Here is an 11419-nt window from a genome sequence, read left to right as displayed (position 1 = left end):
GAAGAGGCAGAAGGTCCGAAGGGGGGAAAATGAGGGATATAGATCTGGTCTTGTTTTTAATTCAATAGATAGACCTCTGATCAAAAAGACTATATTGCCCCCACTTTAAGTGTTTTCTCTCTCCTTCTTCTTCTTTCACGTCAGATCTCTGCGTTGTTTTTTTTAATGTCTTCTTTTCTCTCTCTCCTTCCTCCTTTTCCCTCCTCCTCCTCCTCTTCTTCTTTTTTTTTTTGGTTAAATTTACAAAGCAGTCGACCGCCTTCCCTGCCCAAGCGGTCGACCGCCTTGGGAAAGCGGTCGACCAAGGCTTGGGCTTGGTCGACCGCTTTGACAGCTTGGTCGATCGCTTGGTTCAACCAAGCCTGGGTCAACCCAAACCATTGTATATATATTTTATTGTGTAGTATTATTATCAAAAATATTGGTGGTTTAGTGGTTAGAGTCCAGGAGGAGAGTGTAACGTCCCAATTTCTCAATCGAAATGTTACTCAAACATACTTACTTAAAAATTTGGTAAAAATAAAAATTTTGCGGAAGCATCATCTTATTTATTAAAATAGCGTATAAAATGTGCACAAAATAAAATAGCATCTAAAAATATTTTCCAAAACATGGCCATCAACTAAAAAAAAATTAAAACTTGTTTGCCTCTTATCAAATAAAAGGTTTAAAACATCTTCCATTCTAAAGCATTCACACTCATGCATTGCCCGTTGGACCGACCCCTGCCTCTTCTTCATGTCCGCCCACATAATCATCAATAAAAGCATCCACATCATCATTACCTGCACCATTCAAGTATAGTGAGTCGAAAGACTCAACAAGAGCATGCAGAAAAGGATTTTCTAACTTTAAAAGGAAAACATTAACTTAAACTCCCATGCAATAAACATAACTTTAATATAGCCATATCATAAAAATATTTGGGGAGATGAAGTATGAGTAGTGTGGTAACCGTCATATGAGTCATTCATAGTTTTCTGTTGATCAACAAGCATATGGCATTACGCCCATAAACTTTCATTCTTTGGATAGCCGCTTCGGAGCTCAACCCGAAGTGCATACCTGTAAGGCCCGGGATTAATTATTTTAATCCGAATTTAATTTGATTTTAATCCGCGTATATTTAATTTGGGAATATTTAGAGTTTTGATTTAAATTTTAATATTCTTAAATTATTTAGGATTGAAATTGAATTAAAATAAGGGTCGAAGACTAAATTGTAATTATTGAAGAGTTGAGGGACTAAAGTGCAATTTTTGATTGAAAGTTATCTGATGTTAATTATTTTATCAGCATGATACGTGTACATGCCTTAGACAATTCAGAAGTTGAAGAACAGAGCAAGCCGAGATCTTTCGTTTCTTTTGATTTTCCGATCTTCAAATCCTTATAACTTTTGCTCCGGTTATCCGATTTCGATTTTGTAAATTGTTCTGGAATCCTTACAATGAGGGCTTCGATCTAGTGTAAGTTTTATGTTGTGTTATATGGATTTCGAAATCAATAAAGGGCAGATATCAGATGTTTGGTTATTGATTGTGTTCTTGCATTGGTATCGCTTCTATTTTTGAAACCGGATCAAAGTTGAATGATTGAATGTTGTGGATATGACTTCTAGCATGTATATCGATGAGTATAGCTGCTGATATGATGTTATGTGACTGATTTTTGTATGATATATGCTGATATATGAATTTGAGTTACAAGTTTCGAAGTCGGGATTTACGTCGGTTATCGAATTTCAATCGCTACGTCGTTTAATCGAGTTTTTGGACTGTTTTGTTATTCGATAGCTAAGCTGAAACACTTATCTTGATGATGTGAATGTTATGGAATTTTATTCTTCCGTTTCAGCCGAGTTTGGAAGGCCAACGACTCGAGACAACAACTTTGAACCGAAGAAGTTGGATTGAGGTTTGAAATGAGTTTGATCAATGATCTTATGTTGTTTCGACTCGTTTTTGATATGATAGATTGAAATGAAGTTGATATATGTATTTTGGTTGTATCTTTCAGATTTGAAGAGTTCAAAACCGAGATAAACGAAGGTATAATGACGACATCGTGAAGTAGGGACTTTGAAACTCAAGAACGACTAATCTTGAGTTGGCCCGCAAAAACCACATACTTGTTTATGTTTTTGATTTGATTGTGATGTTGTCGATCCATCACAGGTAGTGGATCTTTATATTCGAGTTGATATGATGCTATATTGAATTGATTCTATGCCAAGGTTGCTGTTAACCTTATTTGCGAGTCGGTTACGAACTCGTTAGATGGATATCCACAAGATCAGTTATGAATCTTGATGGCTTTGAAGTTATGTGAATCAATTCGTTTGTAAAGCGTTTACATACTCTATTTGTTGAGTCGAGTTTAAATAGAGTCAAGATGATTTATTTAACGCTTTCTATATGTTGGTTATACTGAGAATTGTTTCTCACCGGAGTTTATCCGGCTGTTGTCTTGTTTTGTATGTGTTCATGACAACAGAAGGGGCAGGAGCTAGTCATCGACGTCATTGACAGCTGGGAGAGAGTCTAGCACGTGAGGACTCAGGTTGTAGATGATGTCTTGAACTTTAGAAGCATGAAACTTTAGTCTAGTTGGTTTTGAATTACATGTATAAAGTTTGAGATAATTGATGTCGTTTACGATCTTAGCAACTTGTTTGATGTAAATAAATGCATGTATAAATGCTTATCACTTTTTTTATGAGTATTTGCATGTTTTGGACTTGATATATCATGTATTGGACCATGTTTTGATGATTGAGATTGGAAGGAATCAGATTGACAGCAAAATTTGATCTGCAGATTTTCTGGAATTTTAAGCCCGCTCGATCCGCAAAAGTTGACGGATCGAGCGAGCCCTGTATTTTGCAAAACAGAGAATTTAGTTTTTGGCTCGCTCGATCCGCAGAAGTTGACGGATCGAGAGAGGCCAAATTTTGTTCCATCCGAGAGTTGAGCAATTGTGCTCGCTCGATCGGGTGTTTTTCACCGATCGAGCGAGGCACTGATTTTATAAAAAAAAAAAAAAATTTTACTTGGCTCTTGGTTTATTTAATTGATGTTTAATGAATGTTAATTGTTCATTAATTGCCCTAAGATAAGATTAGCAACCCGAGGTCCCCACAATACCCCGTATAACCATCCCGTGAGCCATGTTTGGATAGCCGCTTCGGAGCTCATCCCGAAGTGCATACCCCATATAATCACCACAAGACGCATAAATCATCAAAATATTTTCCATGCATCATATCATTCATCTTATCATGTCATTTCATAAATTTCGTACATGCTCATAAAGTTTCTCGCGATGCTACATGCTTAAAATCCGTCAAAATATTTCATGAGAAATTAACTTTCATGAGAAAATCACATAATCATGCAATACATAACTTGACTGATCCACGTGAGGCATTCCATCCGTTTCAGACCTTGAAAACTTTAAAATTATTCATGAACATTCTTAAAAATAATTAAAATACATTAAAGTATAAAAATCATGATTTTTAGGACTCAAAAACTCATAAAATGGGATGGGAAAATCAAGCCTAAGGCGCGGCCGCGCTGTCCCAACAGCGCGGGCAAGCGCAGAATCAGCGCGGGCGCGCCGCCCGCTTGACTTCTTGTGACAAAGCAGCGCGGGCGCGCTACTTAGTAGCGCGGGCACGCCGTCTGTGCGCAGAGATTTCGCAGCTCAGGTGCGGGCGCGCTGCTCGGCAGCGCGGGCGCGCCGTCGCGGCGTCTGATTCCGAAAACTGATCTTTTCTGCACTTTCTTCAAAACCCACAATGCTTTGGGACGTTTTTCCATCAAAATACCATTCAACAACATCATAATCTCAAAATAAATAGTACCAATACATCAATCATTTCAAAGATGTTGAATTAAAAACCTTCAAAACTACTTTTACCCAAAAATCTGATCTTGTGCATTCAAAACTTTCAAAACTCAATAAACATGAACCGAACATCTCAGGAATGCTTCACGTATCACAATCAAGCAACATACTCATAAAAATTTTCAAGAAAACATTCATAGATCATCAATCAAACACCTATGGTTTTATCTTGAAAATAACTATATTCTTGAATGGGTTTAAAAACAGTAAAAACTTGCCTGGATCGTCTGATTGGGATTAACCTGGACTGCGGAACGATCTAGCCTTGAGAAGCCGAAGAACCCTAGCTTGGAGATCGCAGTGTTTGAGAGAGATTTTGAGAAAGAAGAGTAAGCGTTCAAATGAGAGTTCAAAAAACTTCTGAACGCTTTTCCTCTGTGACTAATGGGCTCCAACACGGCCCATTAGTTACACTAAAAATTCTTTAAAATTTTTACTCTCTCTCAATAAAATACTTCTGCATCTACTAACTTTACTTAAAATATTTTTCTTAACTCGTTTCAAGGCTAGGCTCGTCCCTACGACCCAAAATTAAACCCAACCTAAAACTTTTTTTTAAAAAAAATAATATAACACATAATTCACATAACAATTAATATTATAAATAACATGCATTAAATCATATAAGTAAATCAATTAATCGTGATTAAGCTAGTGGACTTTTTGGAACTTACAACTCTACCCTCCTTAAAAGAATTTCGTCCTCAAAATTCAACTTACCAAACAGTTCAGGATAGCGTGCTCGCATATCTTGTTCTGTTTCCCAAGTAGCTTCTTCAACCAACTGGTTGCTCCATAAGACTTTCACCATTGGAATCTCTCTGTTTCTCAACCTACGAACTTGTCTGTCCAAGATTTGAACAGGCATCTCCTCGTAGGACAAGTCTGGCATCCATTTCACTGGCTCATGGCAGATAACATGAGAAGGATTTGCCACATACTTCCTTAGCATAGAGATATGGAAGACATTGTGGACACCCCCGAAGTTGGGTGGTAGTGCTACTCGGTAAGCTCGAGCCCCAACTTTTTCTAGGATCTCAAAAGGTCCTATATATCTTGGACTCAATTTACCCTTTTTTCCAAATCTCATAACACCTTTCCATGGTGACACCTTTAAAAATACATGGTCACCTACTTCAAACTCCAAATCTCTACGTCGCTGGTCGGTGTAACTTTTCTGTCAACTTTGAGCTGTCAACATTCTGTCTCTGATCTTAGCTATTACATCCACCGTTTGAGTCACTATATCTGGTCCCAAAACAGCTCTCTCTCCAACTGCATCCCAGTGCAAGGGAGTTCTACACCTTCTCCCATACAATGCCTCATAAGGAGCCATGCCAATAGTTGCTTGATAAATATTGTTGTAAGTAAACTCCACTAAAGGTAATTTTGATTCCCAATTCCCTCCAAAGTCGATCATACAAGCTCTCAACATGTCTTCGAGTATTTGGATCACTCGTTTTGACTGACCATCTATCTTAGGGTGGAAAGCTGTACTGAAAGCTAGCTTTGTTCCCAATCCTCTATGTAAACTTCCCCAAAAGTTTGAAGTGAACTTAGGATCCCTGTCAGATACTATCCTCGCTGGAACTCCATGCAATCTGACAATTTCTCGAATGTACAGCTCTGCATATTGATTCATCGAGAAGTTATTCCTGACTGGAATAAAATGATCTGACTTAGTTAACCTGTCATCTATCACCCAAATCGAGTTCATCCTTCGCGGTGAGACTGGCAATCCTACTACGAAATCCATAGTGACATCTTCCCACTTCCATGTGGGTATTGGCAAGGGTTTTAGGAGTCCCGCTGGCCTTTGATGCTCAATTTTTACCTGTTGACAAGTCAAACATTCACTCACAAATTCTACGATATCCTTCTTCATACCTGGCCACCAATATAAGGATTGCAGATCCTTATACATTTTCGTACTTCCTGGATGAATGGAATATGGAACAGTATGGGCTTCAGTCATCACTCCACTCTCAATGAGTCTACTGCTGGCACCCACATTCTACCTCGGTGATGAACAATTCCATCTTTGACAGTGTACAATGTACCACCCTTGGCTTCATCTCTGTTCCTCCACAACGTCAACTGTTCATCAGAAGCTTGGCCTACTCTGATTCTCTCAAGCAAACTAGGCTACTGTTAAGGCTGCTAGAGTGCATACCTCCATTGGTTCAAATACCTCCAAACTCATACGTTCAAATTCAGCAATCAACTCCTGCTGCACTGTCAATTGGTTCAATGTTGCAGACTTGCGACTCAAGACATCTTCTACAACATTAGCCTTACCAGGATGGTAGTTAATGTCACAGTCGTAGTCCTTCACTAATTGCAGCCATCGCCTCTGCCTCATATTCAACTCCTTCTGAGTGAAGAAATATTTTAGGCTTTTGTGATCAGTTAAAATCTGACACCTTTCGCCGTACAAGTAGTGTCTCCATAGCTTCAAAGCAAAAACAACTGCCGCCAACTCAAGATCATGAGTCGGGTAATTCCTCTCATGGACCTTCAGCTGTCGAGATGCATATGCTATTACTTTATCATCCTGCATCAGCACAGCTCCTAATCCACTCTTAGAAGCATCGGTATAAACCACAAAGCAACCCGTGCCTTCGGGAATTTCTAGCACTGGCGCTGAAATCAGTCTTTCCTTCAATTCTGTAAAGCACTTCTCGCATTGTTCTGACCACACAAACTTCACACATTTTCGAGTTAAGGAAGTCAGTTGTAGGGCTATCTTGGAGAAGTCTTGAATAAATCTCCTGTAGTAGCCTGCTAAACCCAAGAAACTTCGTATTTCTGTAGCATTCTTCGGGGCAGCCCAATTACGAACTGCTTCCACCTTCGACGGATCCACCTCAATCCCCTTAGCTGAAACTATATGACCCAAAAATGAAATCTGCTCCAGCCAGAATTCACACTTACTGTACTTAGCATACAGTCGCTTTTCTTTCAAAATTTGCAACACCGTAGCCAAGTTCTAACGATGCTCCTCCCTACTGCGAGAATATATCAATATGTCATCTATGAAGACTATGACAAACTGATCCAAGAAAGGTTGAAACACCTTGTTAATCAAATCCATGAACACAACTGGTGCATTGGTCAACCCAAACGGCATTACCAAGAACTCATAGTGGCCATAGCGAGTCCTGAATGCTGTCTTCTGCACATCTGCATCCTTTACCTTCAGCTGATGGTAACCTGATCGCAGATCAATTTTTGAGAACACCTCTGCCCCTTGCAATTGGTCGAACAAGTCGTCTATTCTGGTCAAAGGATATATGTTCTTCACTGTAACTCGGTTCAGTTCTCTGTAGTCAATGCACAATCTCATTGATCCATCTTTCTTCTTGACGAACAACACCGGTGCACCCCAAGGCGATACACTCGGTCTGATGAACCCCTTATCCAGTAATTCCTGCAACTGATGCTTCAATTCTTTCATCTCGGTCAGTGCCAATCTGTACGGTGCCTTAGAAGCTGGCTTAGTTCCAGGCAACAATTCTATCCCAAATTCGACTTCCCTGACTGGAGGCAATCCCGCAACATCATCGGGAAAACTTCTGGAAAGTCCTTCACTACCTCCACTTCCACAAGTTTCGGTCGCTGTACCTCCAGATCACCAATTAGACTCTCAAGAAAGCCTGTACACCCATTACTCAATAATTTCCAGGCTGTTCCTGCAGAAATCATAACTGGTGCGCGCTTCTTAGAGGTAGTGTGGAATGCAAACGGTTTCCTATTCTGATCTTTCAATGAGACAGTTTTCCGTTTGCAGTCAATAATAGCCTCATGCCGAGACAACCAGTCCATCCCAAAAATCGCATCGAAATCCACCATTTTCAAAACAATAAAATCTGCACACAAAACTAGACTCTGGATCTGAACCTTGCAATTTCTTACCACACTACTACTTTCCAGTTCTTCTCCTGAGGGTAACGAAACACAAAATTTCGAAATAGATTCATCCGGCAAGACCTCCAATTTTATCATAAAATTAATAGATATAAAAGAGTGTGTAGCTCCTGAATCAATCAACACGAAAGCAGGTAAACCAGCGATACGGATCATACCTGTGACAATTGCAGAATCTGGGTCAACCTGATCGTGAGTCATAGCAAACACTCTTCCCCTGATAGGATCCTTTGACTGCGGGCAATCCTTGGCGAAATGCCCTGGCTTCTTGCAAAGAAAGCAAGTATTGGTCCCAAGCATGCATTGACCTGAATGTGACTTCCCACACTTTTGACAGATAGCTGCATTCGCCGGCCTTGGAGTATTGGCGTTCGGCTGATTCTGTCCCTGAGGTCGCGCCTGATTGGGGTTTTGGCGCTGCTGCTGCTGCGGTATCCTCTGAGCTGGGGCTTGGTACGACCTCTTCTGACTAGACCCTTGTTGTTCTCTCCCTTGGTAACTGGCTCTTTTCGCTTGCGATTCTTTGATAATATCATTCCCATATTTTTCTGACAACATAGCCTCATCGACTGCTGCTCGGTACGTTTGTGCCCCACTCAATCTGACATCACGACGAATAGTGGCATTCAGTCCCTTCGTGAAATGCTTCAACTCCTCTAAAGCATTACCCGAAATCATGGGCACAAAATACCTCCCTCTTTCAAACTTTTTCACATACTCAGCAATGGACATGCTCCCTTGGCGGAGCTCCAGGAATTCTCTAGCAAGTCTAGTCCTGGTGCTAATAGTGAAATATTTTCCATAGAACACATCTTTGAATCCATTCCAAGTCAACGTAGTCATATCCACAGCAGAACGGGCTCCCTGCCACCAAACCCTTGCATCATCACGAAACATAAAGATGGCACACCTCACACGGTTTGCATCAGTGAGCTGCATGTAGTCAAAAATGGTCTCCACTGACTGCACCCATTCCTCGGCTACAAGGGGATCAGCCCCTCCTCTGAACTCCTGCGGCCCTAGATCCTTAAACTGTTTAAAGATCGGATTAGTTAGTAGTGGCTGATTGTTGTTCCGTCCTCCCGCTTGTGCTTGGATTAACTGTTGAATCTGCTCCCCTTGGGCTCTACTCTGCTCTTGCAACAGAGTCGCCAACCCAGCCAAAAACTGGTTATTCTGATTGTCCTCATTGTTCGGATTCCTACGGTTAGCCATGATCCTGATGTCCATACAGTCCACATGCTTAATTACGTTATTTAAACATAACATCCTAATTAACATGCATAAATATTAATCGCAAAAGCTATCATGCATCTTTAACAATCCATAACATAGAACTTACAGACATGAAGACGAAGCATAGGGTCGTGGCGAGGATGCATGTGTGCGACAAACCCAGAGCGAACTGCTCTGATACCAAGCTGTAACGTCCAAATTTCTCAATCGAAACGTTACTCAAACATACTTACTTAAAAATTTGGTAAAAATAAAAACTTTGCGGAAGCATCATCTTATTTTTTAAAATAGCGTATAAAATGTGCACAAAATAAAATAGCATCTAAAAATATTTGCCAAAACATGGCCATCAACTAAAAAAAAATTAAAACTTGTTTGCCTCTCATCAAATAAAAGGTTTAAAACATCTTCCATTCTAAATCATTCACACTCATGCATTGCCCGTTGGACCGACCCCTGCCTCTTCTTCATGTCCGCCCACATAATCATCAATAAAAGCATACACATCATCATTACCTGCACCATTCAAGTATAGTGAGTCAAAAGACTCAGCAAGAGCATGCAGAAAAGGATTTTATAACTTTAAAAGGAAAACATTAACTTAAACTCCCATGCAATAAACATAACTTTAATATAGCCATATCATAAAAATATTTGGGGAGATGAAGTATGAGTAGTGTGGTAACCGTCATATGAGCCATTCATAGTTTCCTGTTGATCAACAAGCATATGGCATTACGCCCGTAAACTTTCATTCTTTGGATAGCCGCTTCAGAGCTCAACCCGAAGTGCATACCCCGTATAACCATCCCGTGAGCCATGTTTGAATAGCCGCTCCGGAGCTCATCCCGAAGTGCATGTAGTGACCCTTACCCGGATCACCTACTAACAGAACTTAGACATGCAATTAACTTAATTAAACAGATATCAGAATAAAACTGCGGAAACCATAAACGTTATACAATCCCAAGTAAAGGAATCTTTAATTTATCCAATTAATATACAACCAAATCGAATAGTTGTATCAACCTCAAAAACAACAGAAATAAAACCTAGACGAAGCTCCAGCTGGTCAGCCACTGACTAGCCCCTCTTGGTTCCACCCGCCTCGTCCAATCACAAACCTGCCCCATGGAATAGGGTGTCCAGAAACACAGAGTACGAGACGTGAGCATAAAACGCTCAGTACGAGAGTATGAGTATACATGCATGCAAAGTGAACTCCCTATAAACTCGAGTTCAAGGATCAGATAACAGAGACAGACCGGGCCCTGGTATGTAGCACGCTGTGCCGTCGCTTCAGGAGGTGGCTCCCATAACGAGATAACCGTGGATACGCCAGACCCAAATTGATGGAAGTCCATCCACTAACAGGATAGGGTACAACCCTACTAACAGACATCTCGAAAAGAGATACAGCAAGATGCAAATGAATGCAGCATAATATCATGTCATATAAATCATGCAGTCACATAATAAATGCATACTCAGTCAGGATATATCGAACAGTACTTTCGTACCTCAAAACAGTGCAAGCTCTACCAACTCTAGGTCCACGCCTAGTCTGCTCTACACTGCCAAATGATACTGCTATCATTAAAGTGCTCTAAAAGCCTTAACTAAGCTATTGCATACTCCTAAATATTTATAGGAAGCAAAAGTTATACCTTCGTCCGTCGTTAGCCCTTTGATGTCGATGCCTCCAAAACCTGGGCACAACTCTGCTACGACTTCCGAACGCCTCGCTGACCGCCGGGTCAAGCCTAGGAAGGCTAGAACAACTCAAATAGACTAGAAAGGAGAGGGAAATACTCGGAATTGGCAATTGGAAATGAAGCCTCGGCCCTCTATTTATAGACAACGATCGGAACTTCCGATCCTCGATTGGAACGTCCGAACCTCGATCGGAACGTCCGATCCTGCCATCGGAGCTTCCGAAGATCCTGATCTGCCACATGTCAAAATATCACTTGGTGACTTCGGATAGGGGTGATCGGAGCTTTCGATCCTGATCGGAGCTTCCAATCTAGCCAATCGTCATGTCTGACGTAATATGATCGGAGCTTCCGATCCTGCATCGAAGCTTCCGATCCTGTTCGGAACTTCCGAACCTACCTTCGGAGCTTCCGAACTCTATTCAAGTAATTATGATTAATCCCTTAATTACTGATTTTGGGTACGAGGTACTACATTCTCCCCCACTTAAGATATTTCGTCCTCGAAAATAGATCTTAAGTACTGAATGCAATACAAGGTAGAGAAACATTCTTTATTCAAATCAAACGTTTACAGAGTTTGCAACTGAATACAACTTAAGAATGAAATCAAAACAACTCAGGATGGT

The 11419-nt window shown here is 40.7% G+C and overlaps 1 protein-coding gene across 1 annotated transcript; it reads right to left on the bottom strand.

Moving 5' to 3' along the window:
* Nucleotides 1-7428: 7428 nt before the first annotated feature.
* Nucleotides 7429-9054, bottom strand: LOC140874394 (uncharacterized). The gene has a single exon (XM_073277683.1). The coding sequence runs from the start codon at nt 9052-9054 to the stop codon at nt 7429-7431; it is 1626 nt and encodes a 541-aa protein (XP_073133784.1).
* Nucleotides 9055-11419: the final 2365 nt, after the last annotated feature.

Source organism: Henckelia pumila, chromosome 1, assembly GCF_033568475.1.
Source record: "Henckelia pumila isolate YLH828 chromosome 1, ASM3356847v2, whole genome shotgun sequence".
Classification (NCBI taxonomy): domain Eukaryota; kingdom Viridiplantae; phylum Streptophyta; class Magnoliopsida; order Lamiales; family Gesneriaceae; genus Henckelia; species Henckelia pumila.
Note: the sequence above shows the minus strand (reverse complement) of the source record. Positions and strands in the feature narration are given on the sequence as shown.

Coding starts and splice junctions, on each gene's coding strand:
- LOC140874394 (XM_073277683.1), bottom strand. CDS start 9,054: ATGGCTAACCGTAGGAATCCGAACAATGAGGACAATCAGAATAACCAG.